The 27,334-nt window shown below is 35.1% G+C and overlaps 1 protein-coding gene across 1 annotated transcript; it reads right to left on the reverse strand.

The window, feature by feature from the left end:
- Positions 1-100: 100 nt before the first annotated feature.
- LOC138314596 (esterase OVCA2-like) lies at positions 101-17,442 on the reverse strand. The gene is made up of 8 exons (XM_069255007.1): positions 17,409-17,442; positions 5,219-5,241; positions 4,899-4,969; positions 4,413-4,502; positions 4,013-4,134; positions 3,382-3,466; positions 3,066-3,206; positions 101-1,851 (listed from the first exon to the last, which is right to left on the reverse strand). Exons 1-8 carry the CDS (start codon positions 17,436-17,438, stop codon positions 1,703-1,705), a joined length of 711 nt encoding a protein of 236 aa, XP_069111108.1. The 5' UTR covers positions 17,439-17,442; the 3' UTR covers positions 101-1,702.
- Positions 17,443-27,334: the final 9,892 nt, after the last annotated feature.

A 27,334-nucleotide genomic window follows, 5' to 3' on the forward strand; every position in this document is an offset into this window, starting at 1 on the left:
CCTGCAACAATTGTCTGGGGTGTTTTTTCACTGTTAGTTACACATTGCTTTGTTAAACACTTGCCAGGAATCCCAGGAAAATATAAGAATTTCATTGAAATGAATGAAAAGGCTTATTTATTGGTGGGAAATGTAAAAAAGCAGTAAGGTTCATAGCCTAACCAAACAAGACATAATCATGGTACATTGTGATAGCATTACATGCACATTACAATAGACAAGGGAAGGTTCTCACAACACATATCGATGTTAAAATTGTTTTAAATATAGATTGTTATAGTTATATAGGGTATCTTAAAGTCAGACAATTCAATGAGGCTAATTCTGTTACATAAGCATGAAGCAAAATAATTACATAAATGTATTGTTCTACACTCCTTATGAAACATATAAGAAATATTGAAAAATTTCATGTCAACGTTATGTATTTTGATGTCTTTAATCAAAATTATTAAGCAGATACAACATGTATGCTGTACCTATATTATACCCGAGCCAAAGACACACATTAAACAAATGCAATGCACAACTACTGAAGAGTTGATGAAATTATTTCAAAACAAGAGCATGCATCTAATAAGGAAAAACACTACTGCAATTTGAGTAGTTCTAAACAAAAATTTCTATACAACACCGACAAGGGTTAGGGTGCGGCATACAAGTCGTCCGACCACTATGTGTAATGGCAGACAGTAATAGTTTGAACATTTTGCATACATTTCACTACAGTGGACTTTTTTTGCATATCACAGTAAAACCAACAAATCTTATTTCTATTAGAACTGGGTCATTTCCGAAATATGTGCAAATCTTAATGTACTCTTAGACTGAATTGTCCCTTTAAATCTGCTTTTATTTTATAGACAGGATTTTATGAAATGTGTTCTAGAAATTCTATTTCTCTCAGCTAAGATTGAATCATAAGAATATGTTGACATAATATAGATGACAAACATACTTACATAGCGTGCAGAGGCAGACAAGAATTAAGTAAAGGAAATCTAGCTGAATTGGCATCTTGCTTGAAAGGCGAACCTGTGCTAATTGTCCCAATGCCCCAAAAGTCTATCACCACAAATCAATTCAGTTATCCTTATCAACTACATGTATGAATATTGTTGTCAGTTTGAGATCAGGCCCCAGGGTCCTGAAATATTCTTAGACCGTAGTTTTTGCTTAGCCAATCAAAATTTCACAAAATGCAATACAGTTGTGTCATCACGCAAAATTATAATAATATGCACTGAACGTCTGTACAATGTGTGCAGTATAGATCATGCAGGGAAATTGTATGCACAATGTGCATTAGAAGGGTTTCTTTTCTAGAGTGATCATGAACAATGTATGATAATAGATAAACGCACAATTGACTAACATAAAAGATAATTAAAAGATGAATGAAATTTTGCATACAATTCAATAGAACATCACTGATCTAGATTAATCTGTAATGGCATGTTTGCAATAACTTACTTTGGTGTAGTCTGAGTTCTTCCATAGCATGTGCAATTACATACTACGGTCTTACAGACTTGTCTTGTAGGCGAGATCACTTGTAAAATATACCATTTACATGTAAGTGATTGTACATATTTTACTGTTTTAGGGTAATCTTCAGAGTTTTGTATGTTTTTAAAGTAAAAAATTCTTCAGAAAATGAAACATGTGTTTCTTTAATACACATTTGAGTTACAATTATAATTCATACACGACGTTTCTTCTTTTCGAGCATCTGATCGAGAAACTGAGTGTAGACTTTCTTCTGTGGTCCTGAGGCTGGTATAAAATGGCCACCAGGATGCTCCAGTGTGACTTTGTCTGAGTAATAAGGCAGGAGTTCTTCACTCATCTCTGTAAACATACAACACTTGGGTTTACAAACATAATGACCAAATCAACCTAGGCCAAACACACTGTAAGATAAAAAAAATATGATGACTTTCGTTCTTGTACAGTGGAACCTCCCGAAACCGATCATGGTCGGTGCATATAATTTCGGCCGGTTTAGAGAGGGTTCGGTTTGGAGAAGTGAACCGAATACCGATCATTACAATCCGGATTTAATCGATCAGAAGTTGTTTTTTACACAAGTGTACCGCATGTATACCTAGTGTTCGTTAAAACCGACCGATATTGATTGTTAATGTGAATGTTATCACAGAAAAGAGAATCATACCTTTAAAAGGAATGAATTACAACAATCTTGACTTTGTTACCCCTTATTAACGTAGTTTAGTTAGTTAGTTGCGTGAATGTTCTTGGGGATGTTCTCTTCTGTACTAACCTACATACGGCCGATACAGACCTCAATGCAATCTATCGGTGTCGCTCAGGTAAGGCCAGTTTTCAGAAGTGTATTTTAGTTACATTTGACTATTCCAATCTCAAAATCGGTGCGGTATTCGGAATTGGGAGGGATCGGTTTTGGGAAGTTATATATACTATTAATGAAGAGGAATTCATTCCGTACATGACATCTATGTTTAGTTTCTAGAGGTGATCGGTTTTGAGAAGGTGCGGTTTTGGGAAGTTACACTATATCAGCTTACTGACTGTGAATTTGACATACTCACATTTCTGTATGTCCTTGTGATTTTGACATACCTACTCTTGTATATCAACTTCCCATCTATCCCTCCAATTCTGACCTAGACTGCAGTGACCAAGTGATTAAGACATCTAGACATATTACCACCTTATTATATATAGCACCTGTAGATTTTGAATCTCACTGTGGGCAGATGGTTGGTAATTTTTCTATAGGTACCAAAGCTCTTCAAATTTTGGCACATCTTTCCTTTACAAACCATACAAATACTTGTATCTAATCCCTATTACATTGACCTTTTCTTCTGTTTAACCTTGTCTGATATCCCTAATGACTCCAGTCCTTTCTTTCTGTATGACCTTGACTTATATATCCTTCTGTATGACTTTTACCTACCTTGTCAGTATCATTCATGAATTACCTAAAATTATGCGTGACCTTGAACTTCCTTACATCGTGTCATTGACTTACCTTTTTATATGACCTTGAGCTACCTTTCTGTATGACCTTGACCTACCTTTCTGTATGACCTTGTCTGTATCACCATACACGTGTAGGGAGGGCAGAGACACTATGGTATTGTAAAGTTTCTGATGTGGGGACTGACGGCTCTTAAATCCCGCCACCAAAATGACAAAGTCAAATTGGAATGGTGACTCTGTTGTGAAAAATAAGCAAAATTGCTAAGAAAACAACGAGAGGAAGTTAAATAGGAACGTTAGTAAATAATGACATTATACAAAAGTTATTAAATTCTAAAGACTTCCACACTCCAATCTGAATATTATTCTTATTGAACTTATCAGTGATAAATTGTAAGTTTTGCCTAGTACCTGAAAGGTTTTGCTCCCTCAAAGCACAGATCAAGGAGAGAAAAGCTGCTCCTTGACTAAAGGCTAGCACACCATCAAATGGACCCTGCAAATAAATAAACATGTGCTACATGAATTACTGTCTCAAGGACCTTGCTTATGAAAGCGGTAATATAACTTTGGTTTTTTCATATAAAATTGAAAGTCACTACATGTATAAATGATGTTAAATTTAAGTGTTTCATGGCTGAACTGCCAATGGCATGTTTATATTGCTTATGCAGCTACTTCTTGATAAGTTTGTCTCTATGTACTTCAATGGCCTGAGGTAACATATCGTTAAGTTTCACCGTTTTTAAAAGCCTGAGCCAAAATCTAGATAATAAGATTTGTTAACCTGTATCTTAATGACCAGTCATTAACCCAGCGACATATAATTATGTTTATTTGTCTTTAATTAGCTTAACAAATAAATAAAAGTTTATCATATTTCAATGACTTGAGAAACCAAACCCATTAATTGTAAAAGTTTACCTGCTCTTTGATGGCCTGAGCTACCAATTCCAGTGTCTAAAGGTAAGTTTATATATAATTACCTACTCTTTGATGGCCTGAGCTACCACTTCCAGTGTCAATATAAAGTTTGGTTTACCTGCTCTTTGATGGCTTGAGCGACCACTTCTAATGACTCTTTGTAACCTTTACAACAGTCTGTATAATCCTGGGCCATGTAATAGTCATCCTCACGTGAAAACCACCACCCCATCTGGTCAGCTGAAACAGCACAGGCCAGAAAAAGCACAACAATAAAGAAGAATAAAGCCTTGCAATATATATGTCAATGTAGTAAATGTTGGGGGGGGGGGGGGGGAGGGATCGTTTAATCAAAATTGATTCCCCTTCACCCAAGGAAACTTCAGATTAAACTGAAACAAAATTCCTTCATTCCAACAGAACAAGAAGGATTATAAAGAGTGGTTGCTATATTTCCATATTGGGCCCAGTTTCAGGTCAGGTGAGCTAATAATGTTTGATCCGAGATTAATAATTACCCTTGTCAGTTGTGTCGGATGCAGCATCAGCAGATTGTTCCCCTCCCTCGTTTGGTAATGGAGGGACACGGTTCGGGGCCGTCACAAATACTGAGTAAAACAATCACTTATAGTGATATCACAAACAAAATATAGGTATTACAAGGTATAAGATCAAGTGTAGCAAACTTTAGTCATCTAGGCATATTAGAATGCTACAACAACATGGTGTTGTATACTCAGCTGTGTCAAAACTGACATTGATCTTTAACTTAACTTTGAAGACAATCCATACACTTTGACACCTTTGTATACCTATACTACCTGGTCATATGTCTGATAAAGTTGACAGTATAACTAGTATGTGTATACATTGCACAAATGTATGAATTGTTTAGATTAATTCATAGAAAGAGGTATGAAACAATATCCATAGGTTAAAAAAGGGAATTAAAAGTAAATCTTATGATATAATTTTGAGATTAGATAGGTATGGCACAATCTTACCTAACTCTGCACGACTTTTAACAATCTTCCTGAATGCCCCTGTTCTCTCCCGAAATGTCTGAGCATTTTGTCTGAAAAAAGTATTGTAACGCTGATTTTAAAGGAAACGAACCAGGTTCTAGTAGGAGATTGAGTCTGTGAAAAAAAGTATTTCACAAGAGTTGCTTCCCTTCAATAAGAATGTTGAAATATATTGCCATAGCCAATTATGAGCACATTTCGTTTAATTAATTTCCAATTATATGTAGGAAAATTTGTCTGAAGCTTTCATTTTTAATTTACGTATAAGAATGTGTTACTGTTTTAATGCAGTGACTTACCTGTATCCATGTAAACACAGAATCTAAAAGAAAAAAAAGAACATTTCATTAACAATAAAATATGTCATAAACAATATTATTTCTGTGAATAACAAGTTCTGTATATATTGCTACATGCAAGGTATCTGATTAAACTAAAGAAAACTTGAATGAAAGTTGAATTGAAGAGACTGAATTCAGATTCATGTACAAATTAAATGCTGATTAAGCATTATAAAATGTATAAGGATTCTGATAATGCTAAAAACAAAAATAAACAAAATATAAAAAATCAAAGTACTGAAAGTACTAAATGGCTCGGTCTCGATATTAGGAGGAATATATTTTTCTAAGGTCAATACTACTGTAGTTTTGTACAATAAGAAATAAATTTGGCTGGTGTTCCTTCCAGTTTGGACTTTTGAGGATTCCTTGGACATCAAGGTGTAAAATAAGAGACACATACTAAAATCTTGGAAGCCCATTCTAATATTTCCTATGATGTTATATGTCAAATGATTTTATAACACCTTTAGCATTTTCCTTGTTAATTTGATGTTAATGAAAATATCCATTCTTAATGACTATTGTCATCAAGTTCCTGGGACCACAGTATCAGTTAACAAGTATTGTTTTGCAGCAGAGAAAGACAAGGGGCATACTTTTCTATGCCAAAATGTCTTAAATATAGAATATGTCTGTCCTCTAGAAGACTTATCAATATCACCATGTGATTTTTTGAATAAATTGGTCAATTGTTATACTTTTAACAAGTTTTGTAATTATTCTTTTGTAAAACAGCAAGTTGATTGATATACATTGTATCCGAACTTCAATTCAAACCGGATAACTTGTTAGCTCACCATAGACCATGAAATTGTTTGTACACTTTCTTAACTTCAGGATCGTTTTACAAAATTACAAATGAATTTTTCTACAACATTTTTTATTTTCAAATCCCCATACCTCTGATGAGTAAAATAAAACTGTCATTACAAGTGAATCAAATATTTTCAGTTTAAGATGAACAGGAAGAGATACATTCCTTTATTTCTTATAAACAGCAAACACCGATTTAATTGTTTGTTCAGCAGGTTTTTCCCCTTTCTTTAAAAACGCTACCACTAACATTATTGTCTGTACCTAGATATGTAAACAATTCTTATAAATCTAATTCTGTATTCCATAACATCAACTGGTGTTGTGGTACCGATTAACGTCTTGAGAATATCACAATTTTTATCTTTCTGATATTAAGTTCTAATTTCCATGTTATGCAATATTGTTAAAATTCATGTAACACTTGTTGTAAACCATCAGATATTTCTGATATCATAACAGTGTTATTGGCAAATAATATGATAAAAAGTTTGGGATACATTCCAATATCATATACCGTAAAAACTGGTATAATTTTGCGCAGGTAATTTTTAGGGCTGAAAATGCTTAAAAAATCTACTATCAGTATATTTTGCGCATCAACAAAATGGGGAAAACAATGTCCAGGGAGTCCCAAAACCGATGTATGAAGGTGACAATTTCAATGCAAAATATTCCCCATAAATGCTTGACAACTTGCACAAAAAGTGATGTATTTAGAAGAAATAACATATGAAAACCGCATTGTGTTTGTTTTCTTTTATTGGTCACCGTAACCTGAAACTGAAATATCTAGCAGATGTCCAAAACATTGGCGGTCTGGTCCGCCGTACTCCGTGCACATGTCAATGTTTTGAAATATTACACATGAATAGTAATCAGGAATATTTGAAAAGAGTAGAATATATTTACTTAAATTGGCACAATAAGTAATAAGTGTGTTTGAGATCATTAACAATCAACAGCAACCAGCTAGCGGATACGTAGTTTAGCTTGCAACAATCACAGTGTGCATAATTTGTCAAGATTTGTAAGACAAAATATTCTTTTCCACCAGGTAAGATTCTAAGTCATAAAAGTAGATTGAAAAAAGGAAGGGAGATAAAATAACCAGATAAATATTTGTTGCGGGATCAGACTGGGTTGATTATCGGCGATCAGGTAGCTCAGTCGGAAGAGCTACATTTTCTTCTCTCCTGTTACAGAATTGGCACCCAACTAAATAACCAACGGTTGTGGTGTAACTGTTTGAAAGGGTCTCGTATGTATTCAAAAAAAGAGGGAGGAGTGTAGCGGGACTGGACTGGGTCGATTATCGATGACCAGTTAGTTCAGTCGGTAGAGCACTCAGCTAGTGTTCGGAGAGTCCCGGGATCGAATCCCGGTCTTGCCGCTACATTTTCTCCTCTCCTGTTACATATGGTACCATGCATGTAGATATTCAAGGTAAATCAACAATGTTCGCTGATCTTGCAGAATTGCCTTACAGTGTTATAATGAATGCAGTAAATGTATGTCTCATTGGTGTGATTGATTTAAAGGCAGTTCATGTGGTGACCGAAAAAAAGGTAAAATCAATACTTTCAGAATGATCAGGGAACATTGATAGTCAAGGCGGGGAAACATAAGACGACCTGTGTTATACAAATAATGTTTAATTGATTTTCATTAAATTGTCTCGAAGGTGATGATTAGTGTGTTATGAACGATAAGCTTAATATGTTTTTGACAAAAAATATTAACAGCTAATGTCATATTGTGTTTTAAATTTAAATAATCTTTTATTTATTCATTTCATTTCAAGCATGTACATGTCATAGAATATTAACAAATATCAGGTATATGCTTAAATCATATTACAGTTAAATTCAGAATAAGGAATTTGAAGATGATGATAGTAATTATTTTCGGATTGAAAATCATTACAATATTAAGCTTCCACAGTTGAAAATTACTTCTTTTTGTTCACACAATTCTTCTCCTAGACTGTTTCCAGTTGAAATGATACATGCATGCTGACATTCTGTAAAACATAAGGAAACAATAAATGTATTAACAGAGTAATTACTGAAAAGGCTAATATCATATAATTAAACATTTTAATCATAAATAGCAATACCAGCATAGAGGAAATATTATTGAAGTTTAATTCCCGCTGTTCTTCAGTCCTCCTGTTCTTACATGTAAGAGTTTTGTCCTTCATAAATTGATTGTAATATACAGTCTATAGCAGTTGTTATATAATGTGCACAAAGAAGTATAAATACACACGTATGCATGGGTACAGTGGTAAATTAATAAGTTATACAGACAATGATGGTGCGTAAAGTCTATTTTGTTGAGTAAAAAGTTTAAAAAAAAACTAACATTGTTCACACCCTAAGATGTAATCGCACTAAAAACAGTGATCATGTGGGCTTTTGTGCGATTGCATTTGTAAGACTGTGCCAGGTGGTAGAGATTAGTTCCGCTCGAGTGATCACACAATGCAAGTGAGAGTCGGGAATATGTTTGTTTATGTAAGTTTTAATTGCTAATCTCTGATGATTGTTGGTAAAATATAACTCAGGATAATTGCTAAACAATTAACAGTTTTCTCTACATTTGTTACAGATTGAAACAGCTTTTTAAGTGTCGTTTTACGGAAGAATTATGAAGAAGAAATCGGCATTTTCGTCGATCTAGTAGTCCAAAAAATATCACTTCGAGTTATATGAACATTCCACATATGATTTATGTCATTCGACCAAAAATTTATACTTCGTATTACCTAGTTTAATGAATATGCTGTATGTATATGATCAGAACGTCAAGCTCCTGTGGTGAAAATAACTAAGATGTTTTAAAAGTATGGTTTAGTGGTAATCTCTGAACGTGCTTTAGTATATAGATATAATCTGATATTTATACATGTGCTTATAAAATTATCGATAATAATGGATGTGGTAAATATTCATACCTTATTAACTGCCGTTAGTTTTAAGATTACGCCACCTTGGACATTTACAAAATGTTCACCGTCTGTCACGTGCTATTTTATCGGTAGTCCAAGTTTGTCCAAAATTTTGTTAGAGTTGTCTTTCTTCCATTGTGGATTTACACGAACATGTGGCATAACGCAGCCGTGATAAACAAATCTCCATATCGTCCTGAAATATATTTGCTCCCGAACTAATGTGATTCAAAGTGCAAAAATCATTATTGTAACAATTTTAATGTTTGAGGTGAAATATAGATTTCATTTTTTCCGTTGCAAGATAATTGTCACTAGTAGGGACTAAACGCGTGGGGCGAAGCGAAGCATTTTCGGGACGAAACGTCTTCATGTATTGAAAACAACATTTTCAGGACGAAAAGTCTAGATACATTGTACACAATTCAAGTGAAAATTTTCCAACCTAAGATCATTTGGACGATCTATATGGTAAGGATACGAAAGCAGTAATCTACTATTCCTATTTCAACATTACAGATACGCTTATTTCAGTAACTTTCATACTCAAAATTTGCTATTTAAAATTCCCGGTAAAATCAAAGTTGTTGAATACACTGCCGCTAGGAGCGCTAGTATCTGCGAGCAAGTTCTTAGCCAATCATATTGAGGAAATTGACTGTGAGAGAATTTTTGCAACCACGATCACAATGGCGAGGTAACCCTCGCCAAAAATAAACAAAAGGCCCATGGACCTTAACGGTCATCTGACTTGTGGCACAAAGCAATAAAGTCATAGTATCAAGTATTGGTTAACGATTAATATAAACAATACAAGGAACTCCTTAGTTGAATATGTCAGTTTCTAAAATAGGTAAATGTCATTTGTTGAACAAACTTGGTAGCCCTTCATCCATATATGGTTGTAACCCATTCAAGGATTAATATAAGGAGGAGTCAGATTTTAAAGCTAAATTTCAGCAAAGTTCCCATTTTGGACCTATCCTGATAGGTCTTAGCTCGGTCCTTTATAAAATATGATTGTCCTCACCTAAAGTTTCCCACTTCTGAATCAATTAAAACCCCTATAGACCTATTTTCATTGAGATCGGAGACTGAAACCTTAAAACAGGAAGTTGGCCAGCGGCATCTTTGAATACCAAAATCTTTACAAAAATGTTTGCATTTTGTTCAGCATCAATTAAAACCCCTATAGATCAATTTTCATTGAGATCGGAGACGGAAACCTGAAAACAGGAAGTGGGCCAGCTAAAATTAAGAAAATTTGCCCTTTTGGGGCCCCACCCCTCAGCCCCTAGTGGTCCGACCAGACTCATTTATATAAAATATGATTGTCCTACCCCAATGATGTTTCACATCAAATATGGATGAAATTTATCAAAGGATGAAGGAGGAGTAGGATTTTAAAGCTAAAATTAAGAAAATTTCCCCATTTGGGGCCCCACCCCTCAGCCCCTAGGGGTTGGACCAGGCTCATTTTCATAAAATATGATTGCCCTTCCCAAATGATGTTTCATACCAAATATCGATGAAATCCATCCAAGGATGAAGGAGGAGAAGGATTTAAAAGCTTAAATTAAGAAAATTTGCCCTTTTGGGGCCCCGTCCCTCTGCCCCTAGGGGTCGGACCTATCTCATTTATGTAAAATATGATTGTCCTTCCCCAAGGATGTTTCACACTAAATATGGATGTAATTCACTGAAGGGTTTAGGAAAAGTAGGCTTTTGTATAAATAGTTTTACGCACAACGCATGGTGGACGGCGGATGGCGCAAAAAGAGTAGAAAAAAGGCCCATCAGTTTTGCTGGAATTTTAACTCCCATGTGTATAATCGGATTTCAATTATGATTCAGAAGGGGTTTTATATCTATTACAGGTTTCAATGCATTTCTTATCTTATAATGTTCATCAGTTTGAATCTTTAAAAAGAATGCAAACAATTAGTGTAAATATGTGCAGAATAAAACACACTATTGATAAACTAGAATTATTTCTTTATTTGGCAGTAAAGGAATTTAAGCCTTGCAAATCTCTCACCTAAACCTCTGAAGTGTATTCCTAATGAAGACAAAGTTAACAAACCTGATGCTGACTTATTTTAAAAGTGATAGATAAGGTTGGTCTTCCACAGAGATCTTAATAATTACCTTAGTCAGTTAAACATCACATGATACCATGATTTCTTCTGTAGCTAATGATCAAACAATTGTACAGGTGATAATGGCATCACCTTAATAATACGTGAGATGCAGGTATACATGCAGTCCTATCACACATATCTAGAGTTATCTACCCTTACAAGTTAATAATTGGTTATTACATCATTGCCTAGCATACATGAAATAAATGTTATTTTCATAAACAAATAATACAGAAAAATCAATATCAGCTGCTTTCAAATATATAAGTCAAATGTATAAAACGAAAGGAATCCATATCAATTATACAACCAGCTGTTGAAACATTCGAGCAGGAAGAAGGTTTTTATTTCAGATCTCCATGAAAAATAAACATATTAGGTAAAATAATTAATTAACAATTACATTAATTTTGCTGTTCCACATCATTCAACTGTTATCAAATGTCAATATAGTTATGTAACAATTAAAATGGTCAGAAGTTTTATGTACACATACTAAGAATGGATGTAAAATTCGCACAGAACCTTTGACAAACAAGACTCAGATGACCTCAAAACCAAGAAGGTACATGGTTCATAACAGAACATATATTTATCTGTTAGAGCATGTTCTAGAAACCTCTAGAAGTGACCTACATAACATTTGATCGACGTGAAGGATCCTGGATAGCCCCGATCAGTAGGAATTAAACTTGTACACCTACGAAATATCAGGTCGTAATTGAGTACCTTAAAATATCCCAATGTCAAAATGGGGTGTTACTCCTAGCAACAATAGCTGCCAAGTATCATTAATGCATGAGAATGGTTAGCAAATTGGTGGCCTTACATCCACAAAATGACATGTTCACTAGAACCACCCAATAAATCTATCACTTTAATATTACTTAAGGAAACAAATGGATCAGCTTGTAGGGAATTAATTTTCTGCTGGAACATTGAAGCAGTATAGGATGTAAATGTATCACAGGTGTTGAACAGGGTGAAAGAAAATGATGGCACTTTAAAGTCGGGCCACAAGTCATGAACCAAATTCACCAGGTCGCCATCGCGAACATCGCATCAGAGTGGCTAATTGCCACCTAGACCTCAGACAGGAATTGTTGAAATATTTAAAACTACAATGTTAAGAAGTAATTTGTTAGAACACCAGGTCCAAAGAAGGCATGCTGGGTCTCATACAACATGATCAGTTCTCACTTCTCACTCGACAGGAGGTGAGATAACTGATGAGTGAGCTAGGTTACCCAAGAAACTAATGTGTCACTAAACATGGGGTCCTTCCCTACCATGTGTGCATGCTTATTTACTGATAACTAGGGTAGTTGAAAGCCATATATAATGTATGTGTATCTGCATGAGGAGAGGAAAAAATATAGCAGCCAGACCGTACCTCGATCACACTCTGACCTCCGAATTTTCATTGTATTAATTGTGCTTATTATTTGTTTCTCATATATACATTGGTAATAAGATAAAGTTTGGCACACTAGTGCCATTTCTGCTACACTGTGTGACTTTCTCCTCTAGCTAATAAACTTTCCTCCAAATAATGAGTTGCCTGGGTTTTTCCCGTATTTCCCAAACCTACTCTTACATCATTAAGATCCCAATATAGCTAGCTAGAATTACCACATTAAGGCTGCAAATTAAAACACATCAGTATAAGTAAGAACAAAAAAACTCATTGAGTAAATTAATGTTGTAAAGTTTTTAGTTTACTTAACTAATGACTGTTGTTCTGCCAAGATCAACTATTTATCTAGCTCTTTTAAACTAAGTTCAAACTGAGCTGAAATAATGCAGACATAATTATATCTTACTTTGAAAACATTATCAATAGCTATTTTACATCAACCGATATTTTAGAAAATCACACAGCACACATGGCAAATATATAGACATCTCTGTAGTCTGTTAAACACACATGTATATCAGGACTTGGCCTTGAAAGATTTAGTCAAGCCTTGAACTTCAAACAATTACTTCATTACAAAAGTCAACGAATCAACATATGCATACAATAGATTCAACTATATGTACAGTTAGAAAAGAAAACCCAAGGCTAAATATACCTTGACTGTGGTATATTACTCTCATGTGACAGAGGATTATCTCCCCATTACAGATAGATGTAGCTTACCAGGTAGGCATGCAAGCGCAAATAAATATAGAAGTACTATGCATGTAAAAGAGACAGAATTCTAATTAAGGCAGATAATTTAATTGAACAATACACTGCTGCAGTCATAAAGACAAGATTATACATATTGCATCAGCAGCTGTTACCTCATGTATCTCAACCTTCAGGCCTTTCAATTGCACAGCATGTTGAAAGTTTTGCTTAAATTTCCAATAAAGTTTTCAAGATCTTTGCATGCAAATCAAGCATTTAGTTATCATAAATATCCTATGATTCTACAGAATCCAAGTATGATTGATGTTCCAGAAAATATCACCATGGAGACCAAAGTTGAGATGATACCAATAACTTTTCTTTTATAATCAGGGAGAGAAGGGTCTTGGCTGACAATAATAATGGAATATTGATGAGTTACTAGAGAAATCCCACAAATCTACCATCACAATCTCATATACATGTCTAAACAATTAAAAAAATCCTTTTTTTCAATTTTTTGTAATTAAAAATTCAAAAGCAAATTATTACTGTTTGGTGAATGATTGATTTTGAGGAACATGTTTTAATCTTCATTAATCTTTTGTAGGTAATTAATCATAATCCCAAACAAAAGGCCCTAGAAGACCAGTTTCACTCCGTTGAATCTCTTTATAAGTTCAGTCTCCTGGTAAATTAATGACATAAAACAGAAATTTTCTCATCACTTCTGTATTATAGTATAACCTATACTATTAGTCCAAACTGGCCCTGTCTAATCCAAATCCCTGTGTATTCTGACATACTTGTATGGCATTTTTCTTCTAAAACTATAGAAATTAAAGCCTGGAGAAACTGGCCAAATATGCTGGACCCGGTGACATCCGGTTTAGACAAGTAACACGGTATCACTGACTGTACCAAGGGATAGAGAGAAAAGGGAGAAAGACAAAAAGGAAACAATTTATTAAATTGTTGTTGTAAACTTAAATAATCTCTAAAAGTCTAATTGTATAAAGTGTTTGTAACAAAGTATAACTTCATTGTGATAAATCAACAATAGAGAGAATATAGAATAATAAGTGAAAATGCTTGATCAATTAATTTCAATTTGAAATTACTGCAATTTTGAATAATTTATCACAATACATTAGTTTAAAGATGCCAAAACGACATTGGTAAAGTGCAATTTATTATTGATTAATCCCACCTTCCGATGATTGCGACTTCATATTTTTTGATGTGATTTTGTGACATATCACAATCGCTATAAGGAGGAACTAATCATATTCTGCTCACACTGTTTTAGTATCCTAAAACCACTGTACTTATATATATCATTACACGACCAGTTTTTTTTTAAAATAATTTCTCTCCTCTCCTGAATCTATCCCCTATATCGACTGACCTTTCTGAAGTATACACTTTAATATACAGGTATTGTGATAGGTAAATGGTATAATTCAAGTGATGAGATTATCAATTGATTACAAGAAAAGAAGTCTGAACTCAGGGTTATTGATATACCAGTTCCTCCTTTATGGTAAACTTTGTTGACTATCCATTTTTCAAAGTTGAGAGGAATCTCCATAAAACTTAATCATCCATTTGAACTTGATCAGATAGTCAACTTAACTGATAGCTGGATTTCTTACACAACACCCGAGAACTGTCCAACGTTTTCAGCTGATCAGAGTTATTACCAGTTTTAGTTGTGTTTATTGACAGAATAAGATTGGTTAAGAGTAAATACTTCTGATGAAGCCATCTTTTGGAGACAGGATGTACAGTCTCCGTATCCCTAGCTAGACGAGGGGTCAGCAGGTCATCAGAGACATTCCAACATCTCAGTCGTGTGTCTTGATAAACACCAGTGCTGCCATAACTCTGCTACAGACTTAAGATGAGGCTGACCGGGTCAACAAATTTATCAGATTGAGAAGCTGACTACAAACTGGCCAAAGACATCTTCACACTTGTCTAATAACTGACCAAAGCTATCAACAGAGGAGAGTGACCAATCCAGGAGAGAAAATCAATAAAATGATATTACTTTTTCAGTTGACTTTGCATGAAAGAAGCTTATAATATTTATACTTTGCTGTCTATGGTAAGTGGGTCAAGTATTACAGACAAGTAGTCCTGATGTTGGTGGTATGCTAGGACTGCCTGAAGCAAAGGGGCATCCTGAAATACCAGTAACCATATTACACAACATTTACCTATTAAATTGACCAAGTTTTTATCTTAATTAATTCTGAATAGTGATTGAAGTCTGGGGTCAATCTAGCTCTGATTCACTACTGTTTATGTGTAGTTTCCCCTTAAGGAATGAATTCCCCTCTGGTCTTGAATTTCTCTGAAGATTTGAAGCTAATTATATAAAAAAAAAATGACCGATTTTGTTACACTATTCCCCTGTGACAAATTTTTTGTTAATGTTTTAGACTTTTGTTTGCAATATCTTCCTTTCATTTCAATTTTAATTATTTGGCTTAAAATGTTTTTTATTGAATCTAAAAATCAAAATTAAGTTGTTTTACAGCTCTTTTTCTTCAAAATGAATACAATTTTGGACCAATATCAGAGGAGTCAAGTTTTTTCTAATTTTGTAAAAGGGTAGTTTCCCCTCAAATCTAGATTAACCCCTGCAAGTATTTATTGAGATTTGTTTTCTCTGCACATGTACATCAGGAACATGTATCTGTTTTGCCATTATATATACCATAATATACTTTTAATATGCTGCATTTATAATATTGGTATCAAGAATATGTATCAAATTAATATACATTACCATATAGCTCAACCTGAAGATTTCACAAAAGTAGAAAAATGTTATCTACCAGTAATTAAGAATTGCATGATTTCATTTACTGAAACTTTTAAATCGATTGGTACTGAAAATGTTAGGAAAACCTCATTTTAGTAAGGATCAAAATTAAAAAGGTAATGCAACACATAATTTCAGACTTTTAGCTACCTACATTTTGTGCTAGTCATGTAGCATAAGAAAACAACTTTTAACTGCAATGTAATTTTCTACTTCCAATGCCATATATATATTACTACCGGTACATGGATCAAGCACAGGGCCTCGTTACTAATGATGATATATATAAGATAGGTCACGTGTAATGTATGTAAATAGACGTGACCTATCTGATATATATCATCATTAGTAACGAGGCCCTGTGGGTCAAGGAAGTAATATCAACTGTTGTTTTCCATGTAGCACTGATTCCTTATAGACATACATAATTGTATGTCTGTAGGATACAAATTACTTAAAGTTAAATATGGGGCAAAAAAGTAATTCAGCGTGGAAAAACTATTCTCGAAAATTCAGCAATATTTTGTCTACATTGTTAGAATTACTTTTTTGTCCTATAAAAATACATGTACAGATAAATGTCAATCTAGTTATTCTTTTTTAAAAAAATTGCAGGGAAATTTGAATAAAATACTGTGTACAGTCAAACCTGTCTATAAAGGACACCAAAGAGACAGAATTGTTTAGTGTCCTTTAAAGACAGTTATCCTATATACAGAGGTCGTTGATATAGTAAGTCAGTTAATTGCACTAATTGGTGCTTGATGAATATGTTGTCCTTTTCATATTCATATGTAAGTTACTGTATAGAGGTGTCGTTTATACCAGTTATATAACAGTACTTTAATTCTGTATATTTTTTTCAAGTCAGTTCTTAAATTTTATGTGACCCATTTAATCTAACTTTTCATTTTTTAATAATGACAGGGTTTTTTTTGTCTTAAAAAAGGCATAGCTCCAGAAAGTTAGGCCTAGCTACAGAGCCCTGTTGCTGTACTGAGTAACGGGTCAATAATACATACAATGTACATGTACAAAAAATTATTACTGCAATACATCTTACGTGGCTCTACGTATACTCACACTGCGAGTCACAGATGTCACATGCACAGAAATACAGTAATAGGCTATAGCTAGGACTACTACAAGTAACGTTCAGCGTACATGGCAGTACTGTTACGTACGTCAGAGATTATTCCAAACAACACGACGTCTAGAATGAGTAACAGTATACTTAATTTCAGCTACATTGCAACAATCGCATGCATGATCATACAGCATAGGCCTACCTTTAGTTTCGTGTCATCGACACCGGCCATAACTAGTATATAGCCTAATCTGCTTTCGTTTTCAACAAGGGACGCAACTCGCGATACTCAGGCGATCTAAATCCAGACCTGGATTCGGACAGCAGGACAGACACCATATATAGTACCATAAAAAATGTGTGAATATTTTACGGCGACCATAACATAATAACGTTATGCATATTTTTAATTCTCTAAATTGCAACATTTTCACAGAGAGTTTATACTGAGAATAGGCCTATATGTACATATACAGTATTAATGAATACTGGAATTTAAGTATTGTACGTATACATGTCCTATAGTCCATTGTACAATCACAGATACTTAGCTCGCTGACAAAAATATATGTAAGAGTATATATGTATATACTCTTACATATATTTTTTGTCAGCGAGCTAAGTACCTGAGGTACAATGTAACTGCCTACAACTACATACTTGGAAAGCATTACAGAGATTAAGGAAACATCTTTAGTCACGTGCGTGCGTGTTGTGAAAGAATGATGTGTGTTCCTGTTATGACTCTTTGACCATGTGAGGAAAGGTGTGTACCCTAGCCAAGACGTGGAAGCCTATATACATTGTACAGCTATAGTTCCTACTCAAGGGTTCCACTATCTCAAGGAGACACGGCATGGATTTGTTTGTTTGATTGGATTTACGTCAAGGGACTAAATTATCCGTTCTGTTCTGTTGCAGTTTTACTGTGAGATAGTTCTGCTGCCTCCAGTTTTACCGTGAGATAGTCCAGGGGTGTAGAGATCGTATGTGATCGGAACCTCTATAGAATCGCGGATGGTTTAGGGAGACTGCGGTATATTCGTGTTGTGGCTTCCTGTCCACATGTATTAACACATCACAACAGCACTTTACACGCAAATGAGATATCGTCCTTAGATGACCATGGCTGTTAATAGGACGTTAAACATATAATAATAGAAAAAGAGTGAAAAAATAAATAAAAAGAACAATTACTCTTTATATCACTGAAGTATACCGACAACGGACAAAACATTCGTCCCACTCTCTTTATGATGAGGCGTAAACAGATCATGAGCTACCACTTTTATAGGCCGTATGCCGAGTGTGGGCCAGTTGACAGAACCCCATAGCTTGAGTCAAACTCTCAAACTGTAGACCAAAAGCTAAATTACAAGGTGGTGTCAATGATAATGTAACATGTGGGGAGAAGAAAGTCAGTTGAGAAGAATAGAAAAGATAATATCCTAAATTTAGTCTCCTTTAACGATATCATGTAATTGCAACAGTAGGTACGATTTGCATGCTCTATCTATAGAGCCAAGGATTCATTAAATCAAGAACATTCTTTTAAACCGAAAAGGCTTAAGATTTTACGTAAAAATAGTGAACGCTCTTTGTCTCTTCAAATAAAACATAAACGTTTTCGAACAAGAATAATTATATTTTCGCTTGAAATATCATATATATAATTCCCAGTGTTCGATAAGCAATTATCAGTTCGAAGAGTTTTCAAGAGTTTTCTCTCCATGAAAACCTAACGACGTCCAGGATTCCCATATTAATATTCCTTATGGGATTGGAGTTTGTCCACGGAGACGTTCCAATAAAGCTGTACCTACATGTAGACGTCTTAACCTAGTTTCTTTCCGTTAATCCACCCGTGGATTCCGTCACAGCTGTGTCCTGTTTAAATTGACTCAAGACCATCCTGGTAGGATTAACCTTGAATCCGCGGAAAGACGTTCATCAGTAACAGACCGAGCTAATAGTTGGCGTCAATCTTAAAGCATGGATTTTTTATTCATAACATGAAAAAGAGACAATCGGGTATTTGGTAGAAATGATACACCAATACGTAATCAAACATTTCTGTTTAAGGACACGAAGTCCACTGTTACAAGAAGACGCAACACGAACATAGATATAAACAGCAACCTTATCTTTTCATCACCAACAGCAAGTGAGAACAACTAACAGAAATGTTGGAATTATCAAGAAAGAAACTTCCCAAACTTGATGGCCCTGCAGGTAGGGCGTTAGATTGTACTTTCTGTCTCTATAGCATTAGTAAAAGGCAACTAAACATAGTATTTTATCTGTTCTTTTCTTTCTTTTCTAACTTTGTTCTATCTAACGTCTTCCTTGATACCGCCTCCCGTTTGGCCTTCTGTTGAGCGCTCGCCCCACTGAGGTAGGTTCTGTACCCTGGCTTTGTTTATTTGTATATTCACGTCTTATTAACAGCCAGGGTTTTGGAAACTGCCGTATGTTCGTGTTGTGTCTTCTTGTATAGTGGTCGCTGAAGACACCAAGCAACAAACCCGAGACACACCTAAGTCTATACAAGTGGTATTTTCTGCTCCTGCTTAGCACTCAGCATACCTGGAGTGGGGTAACTGGTTCGTCCGTTGTAAGTACATGTATAATGTGACCGGGTGGGGTGTGTCATTGATATAGCACTATAAAAAGGGCAAGAGTTCCACTATAAGAAGACAACATAAATATACCGCAGTCTCCCAAACGCGCATTAATAAACGCGAGTTCGTCCTTACATGATCCTGGCTGTTAATAGGACGTAAATTTATTCAAACAGACAAATAATTCCTAAACTTGAACAAAAATTCATCCAGAATTCTAACACTTGAGTCATATCACCATTTTTCCATTCCATCAAGGTCAGCAATCTGTACACTGTTGCATGTGTGCATAAAAATCATATATGAATGTAAAGAGTATCTCAACTCTAACAATATATTAAAAAAAAAAAACAACATAAAACATCCAACAGGTGAAGAAAGCCTATATCGCTCATCTGCCTAATTTGGAAAATTTGCAATTTCAATCCCAGCCCTTTAGGTTAGGGATGCTGCCAGTCAAAGAGGCTCTCGGTTATGTCCCCTGGCTGAGACACACCAAAGTCTATAAAAATGGTAGTTTCCGCTCCTGCTTAGCACTCAGCATACCGGGAGTGGGACGACTGGTTCAAAGCTGCTTTCGCCCAGCCCGGAGATCTGTTTCCCAAGGCCACTTACAGATACCCCTTGCTAATCATTGCCCTACAGGTAAGGCAAGGCATTAGAATTGCATTGACCGTAAATTTGATCCCTGAAATGGCGATCTTAATTTTATTTCCACTTCTTCCCACATGTGACTGACTTCCTTCTTTTTAATGTGTTGACTGGGTTGGGTTGCTGGGTGTGTCTGATGACTTGCTTCAGTGAGATAGCACTTTAAAAAGAGTTCGTTCCACTGGTACCTGGAGACAAGACTATACAGAAGCCTTCAGACAGTCACACACGCAACGTATTGTACACAGGGGAAACTATCCTAAGCTGTTAATAGCACGATAAACTTAATGAACCAAACCATACCAATCGACGGTCAATATTGACACGTTTGAAAGATATTTTGAGCATTTTCAACTTTTCAACGATGTTTTAGCTTAGATTTTGTAATTAAATATGCGAAATATTTCATTTCCTTAACGTAATTATAACAGAACCATGTACCTCTTTGACTTCGAATAACAATTTTAGTAAATATTTGATCAATTTAATGCAAAAGTGATAACAAGATTTCTATTCTCTATACAACTATTATTACCAGATGTTGTAATGGTATCATAAAGAGAAGACTGCCCATTTAATGTACATTAACTAGGAAAACGATAAGAACACGTGATCTGGCACGGGAAGCAATGTGTCCATATTTAACCCTTTGACCCCTACTCCAGCCCGTCCGTGTGGACGGGTAATGATAGGCACGATTACATGGGTAATCACTGATAATTACCGCACGCGCTTTATGACCCTCGCCATATTGGAGTTGCAGGGAAGGAAATGGATGAGATGAGCGAGACAGTAATCAAAGATAAATAATCACCTTGTTGATAGCTTTATTGATTTGAAATAAAGTATCTGACCAATAGTCGCGACAGAATCGGCCTTGACCGTGATAAATGAAACAAGTGTTGCCTCTTATATAACATAATATATAATGTACTGATGTGCTATCATTTGTTTTCTTATAATCAAATACAAAGTGTACATGTTTTACCCTCCAAAGGTATATGTTATTTGTCCTTTCCTTCTGAAGAAGTCGTTTACCTTCTTCGGAAGAGCAGTAAATTGAAGATTTTGTTGAAAGTGTTGTTGTCCTCTAACACAGACTGCTGGTCAACATCTAACGTAAATAACTGTAGATTTATTAGAAATGATGCAGAAGGTTGTTGGTTGGTTTACATTTCAGATCATCTGACGTCCTGTATGCAATATATGCTGCGTGTGTGTCGTTTCTTAGTAGTAGTGGAATTTTGCCTATTTCAAAGTGCTATGTCACTGAAGCATGCTGTTACATACATCGAACAACCATAGCATTCCCCATCCGGCTGCCCTGCAGGTAGGGTGTGTGATCATGAAAGGCCACTAAATTAGGGGTCTTCTCTTTTCTCTTATTTCTAACGACTTGGGCGTGTGTCGCGGATCGGCCAGTGGACAGTACCCAGAGCCTATCTTACAGGGCAAGCGCTCATCAGAAGAACGATCAGTTTTGCAGAAACCAAGGACAGTCTCTCAATACAAGAATATTGCACCAACAAGCTGTTTGTGAAGTATTGTTCACTAGAAAAATCTGCCTCCTATCGCGTGAAGGAGGGAAATGGGGAACAAATATAAATGTAGGACGTTTGACTTTGAAATTCTTGTCGAAACATTAAGTTATTAAGGGACGATTGCAAAATAGGGCGTGAAATACTATATATAAACAGCGGGGCCGTCTTATGGCGTTGTAGCAATCTTGTCACCAAAGTATTTTATAGTAAGACATGACGATATGATAAATCCAATGACTTTCACCAGTTCTATAAGTTGTTAAGTTATGTTTACAGCTTTTTAGGTTGTTTCGACATGGCCATTCCATCTGGTGGTCATTGTCGTAACCATGGTTCAGAGGTGGCCTCTACCGAACACACTGTACACGACGATGCTGCCATCTGAAGGGTAATGGTGTAGTGTTATTGATGAGGATGTTTTGCTCGGTCGATTGGGCTCCTCCCCTTCACATAGATTTACCAGCACCTTCTGATGTGATTAATGCGCCGATCGTTGAATCCGTCGCTATTTCTGGCCCTATTACACCTTTAGGCGGCGACGTAATTTGCCTGTCCCGGACATAGTTTTAATGATTGAAAAATAATCCACATCCACGATTAGACGTTCATCTTGATATACAAACAGAATGGATATACAGTAAGAAAACAAAGCTTCGTGTTATAACGCCATATAGGGTAGTATACATGTAAAGGAGCACATAAGATAAGGGACCAGTACATATATGTACAAATGGAATGCTAAAGAAACTATAATGTAACGCTCTGGAAATAGAAACGGTATTTTGTCAAGACAACCGAGACGTTGCAATACAAACATTGTTAGTAACAGCGTTGCATGGTTTTACTAAGAAATTTATTCATACGATTGTCTTAGTTTTGATTAAAGTATCTTCACATTCTTTCTATGGAGAACAAATGTGAACGTTACTATAGATGAAAGAAAAGATTGGCATATTGATTTCATATTTGTTCGAAAAGAAATCTTTGCATCTTGCGTTTTCACGTTGATCCTGAAATAATATTGTTTCATTATTATATACGTTTGATACTTTCGGGAAGTTAAATAGATACGGTGGTGATTTATGCCATTTCGTCTTTTCGCGCGAAAGACGAAAATTAAATATTTAATTCTCGTTTTTTCGTCTTTTCGCCCGAAAAGACGAAAATTAACAAATTTAAATTTCGTCTTTTCGCGCGAAAAGACGAAACAAACACGAAAAAAGTGAAGCACGCTAATTAGCGCCTTTAATTTTCTTTTCGCCTTCAAAATCTCATCTTTTCGTCTTTTCGCCCGAAAAGACGAAAATTAACAAACCTTAATTTTCGTTTTTTCGCCCCGATAAGACGAGAATTAAGAAACCTTAATTTTCGTCTTTTCTTAACACTGTCACACTGAAGCATAAAACACAAAAACCTATGGTGGCTGATTACGGCCATCTCGTGTTGTTGTGTTGTCGCCTTGTCGTGTTGTCGCCTTGTCGAGTTGTCGCGGTCTCAAACTGCGACAACCCGAGTTAAAATGTCGACTAGTCGCGTTTTCGAACCGCGACAAGTCGACAACACGACAAGACGACAAGTCGACAACACGACAAGTCGACATAAATCTCGTGTTGTCGCGGTAAAATGTCGACTTGTCGTGTTGTCGAGTTGTCGACTTGTCGTGTTGTCGCCTTGTCGTGTTGTCGACTTGTCGTGTTGTCGAGTTGTCGACTTGTCGCCTTCCTGTACACATGCGCAAACAATGGATAACACTCGCCATATTGGATTGCTAATGAAAATAATTGTGTGCATGTGTTTGTACCTAGATGAAGAAATTTGATAGCAATTTCTTTACCGAGAGTTGTCAAAGTATTTTTCTCTGAACTATGAATTTCAATAATTTGTTTATTATATGATAATCGTGTAATAATGGTCTGGTCACGCCGTCTGATTAGTACGCAGTAATCGTCATCTGTTAATTTTAAGGTCACTTGAACCGCTAAGGCCTAATAGTTCGAAGGCCCGTTAATCCGAAAATTAGAAAATATTGCAATTTTATGGTGGCATATTTCTGCCATCGATTTGCCGACTTACGACTTAATAATGTCGACATCGTTAAGGCATTAAGTCGAAATCATATCGGAATATGTCGACATAAACAGAAGAATATGTCGACTTACCACATGTACATGCCCACATAATGAATCCAAGATATTGATGTAGAAAGTCGGTAACTCGGCGATTAATCGTGTTTATGCTCGGGTGTGACACCGACTTGTCAGTTATTGATGTCGACATCTAAACTAAAAGATGTCGACATCTGGTCTTGAAAGTGGAAATCAAAGGCCACCCTTTCATAGAGCACTGTGTATATGCAGCAAAAGCCATACAGCAGAGATCGACGTTGATTTTGTTAATTCAAGTTTTTATTCATTTGATTTCAAAAAAAAAAAAAAAAAAAAAAAAATGTGATCCTGCACATCCCGGCCATGAAACTGTAGCCTGCGTGTACGTAGCTGTTAGCCCGAGCTAAGGAAGTGTACAACGAATTATTAATATATATAACCGTGGGTTGAAAATTCGTTTCAAAGCTGTGTGTGTGTTTTGTTGATTGGCATTCGTACCAAGTCCATGTAGTACATACCGTACTATACTATATTAAAAGAATGAATGAAAAATAAAATAAAAAAAGATTTTTTTATGTTGTATTTTCTTGTGAATCCTGAAAAAAACCAGTTACGTAATTTTAAAGCCATAAAGGTCACAGTACAGGTACACAATACACGTTGGGAAACCAGCTTTACTTGTTAGCTTGGCCTACATAAATATTTACATCCCTCGATCAGAGATTTAAATGTAAATCTCTGCCTCGATACACTTATATAAAGGCACAACGAATTTTTTTGTTACGGTCTTAATGGTCAGATTCAAACTTTGGGCTAAAAATCCTCCAGGGACGCGGTTTTAAACTCCCAACTCTCGATACATCTGCATCTATTTTTCGTAGTAAAAACATGCGTTCTTTGTAGTCAAACGTAGTAAAAAAAGTCACGTGCTTATACCTCATTCATGCCATTGGCCGTAATATACAATTGTATTATGGGTAACTAGTGATCACGTGATTTTGTGTTTACTTCCAAATATGGTGATAGTTTGCTTGCCATTTCTTCGGAGAAATTGATTTATTTGAAAATATTTAGACTCCAAAATATTATTAATATTGCATGCTTATCATTTGACTTGCACATATGCACTGTTTTACTACAAATAATGAACTGAAATGAGTTGTAAAGCTGCCATTTTCACGTTTTGTAAACAAATGATATAATACGAATTGACCAATTCAATAGGTCTAACCGTCTAATCTAAAATCAGCGAAGATCGGCTACTCCCGGCTAAATTCGTAGAATTCTAAATTTATATTTATATATATTATTACCTGCTTTAGGTTTCAGAACATATACATATAACACAGAGAAAATAAGGCCAAAGTATGTATAAATACCAGGTCAGAGAAATCACTCTATTTGGAAGTAAACACACACTCATGTGATCACTAGTTACCCACTAATACAATTCCATATTTATTTCGGCCAATGGCATGAATGAGGTATAATCACGTGACTTGTTTTACTACGTTTTACTACAAAGAACGCGTGTTTTGTACAATTACGGGGAAAATCCTCCGCGGATCGTGGTTTCATTTCCACCATTTGAAATTGTTAGCAATACTATCATATCATAGTTTATTTTCCATATTATTTCCAAACAAATAGTTATAAGCTTCCGCATAGCCCACTTAGCTTTTTGGGAATCTAATACGTATGTACACATATAGTAAGAAACACGGGCTTATGTGCTTACATGGCAGGTCTCAAGGCCCTCTACCAATATTGTGAATTTCATGGCCCTGGGGTCTCGGAATTTTCCCCAGGGGATAGGGTCTTTACCATAGTTTATATAGGAGACATATTTATTTGTTTGTTTAAAAGCAAAACATTATTCATAACTGTGCATATCGGAATTCAGGTGACTGTTAGACATTCTCAACTCTCATCCATTTGTAAAAAAATCAAATTTTAACAAACTTCTTCTCCACAACACGGTTTTTCTCATTTTACAGCAAGTACAAAAACAACAACAATCAAATTACAATCATGAATATTTTGTATTGATATTATTTTTTTTTTTTTTGCAAATTTGTTTCATGTTTCAAATTAAATTAATACACATATTTGATTAATATATTTGATCTGCATTCATTATTGAATTTAAAAAAAAAAAAAAAAAAAAACCTTTATAACATAGCAAAGGTACATGGTTTGTCATTTTAATCAAGGGAGATAAATCCGATTTGAAGGATTTTCCACAAAGTGGAAAAGTTAAAGCCGCATAATCCGTATCTTTCAGGGTCCGTAAATCAACAAAAGAAAATTAGGGTACATATATTATAAAAAGTTATCAACTTTCCCCTAATTACACACTAAAAAGTCTCGAGTTCAAAAGAAATTAATGATCAAAAATTCGATATCCAGAGTGTTTGAATAATTCACTTTCCATGCATTATTCAACCAAAATTTAGACTGGTACATTTCCTGGTCAACATCAATTATAATTTCAACACAAATTTATTAGATGATGTTTCAAGTAATTTTCGAGTATATCTACATGAACTTTGACATCTGCCATGGCACAACATGTAATCTTCAATTTATCAATGTTTCACAATCAAAGTCTACTCTAAGCCTTCTGTTTCAAATGGTGGAAATGAAACCACGATCCGCGGGGGATTTTCCCAATAATGGCACAAAACACGCGTTCTTTGTAGTCAAACGTAGTAAAACAAGTCACGTGATTATACCTCATTCATGCCATTGGCCGAAATAAATATGGAATTGTATTAGTGGGTAACTAGTGGTCACATGAGTGTGTGTTTACTTCCAAATAGAGTGATTTCTCTGACCTGGTATTTATACATAATTAGGCCTTTTGAAGAAGATCTTATTTTCTCTGTGTTATATGTACATGTATATGTTCTGAAACCTAAAGCAGGTAATAATATATATAAATATAAATTTAGAATTCTACGAATTTAGCCGGGAGTAGCCGATCTTCGCTGATCCTAGATTAGACGGTTAGACCTATTGAATTGGTCAATTCGCATTATATCATTTATTTACAAAACGTGAAAATGACAGTTTTATAACTCATTTCAGATCATTATTTATAGTAAAATAATACATATGTGCAAGTCAAAATGATATGCATGCAATATTAATAACATTTTGGAGTCTAAATATTTTCAAATAAATCAATTTCTCCGAAGAAATGGCAAG

Source organism: Argopecten irradians, chromosome 2, assembly GCF_041381155.1.
Source record: "Argopecten irradians isolate NY chromosome 2, Ai_NY, whole genome shotgun sequence".
Taxonomy (NCBI): Eukaryota; Metazoa; Mollusca; class Bivalvia; order Pectinida; family Pectinidae; genus Argopecten; species Argopecten irradians.

Excerpts from the sequence above, each read along its gene's own strand:
- LOC138314596 (XM_069255007.1), bottom strand. The coding sequence starts at position 17,438 with ATGGCCGGTGTCGATGACACGAAACTAAAG. Across the intron at positions 4,135-4,412 it reads ATCCGACACAACTGACAAGG|CTGACCAGATGGGGTGGTGG; the intron begins GTAATTATTAAT and ends GTGCTGTTTCAG. Across the intron at positions 3,467-4,012 it reads CTCAAGCCATCAAAGAGCAG|GGTCCATTTGATGGTGTGCT; the intron begins GTAAACCAAACT and ends ATTTATTTGCAG.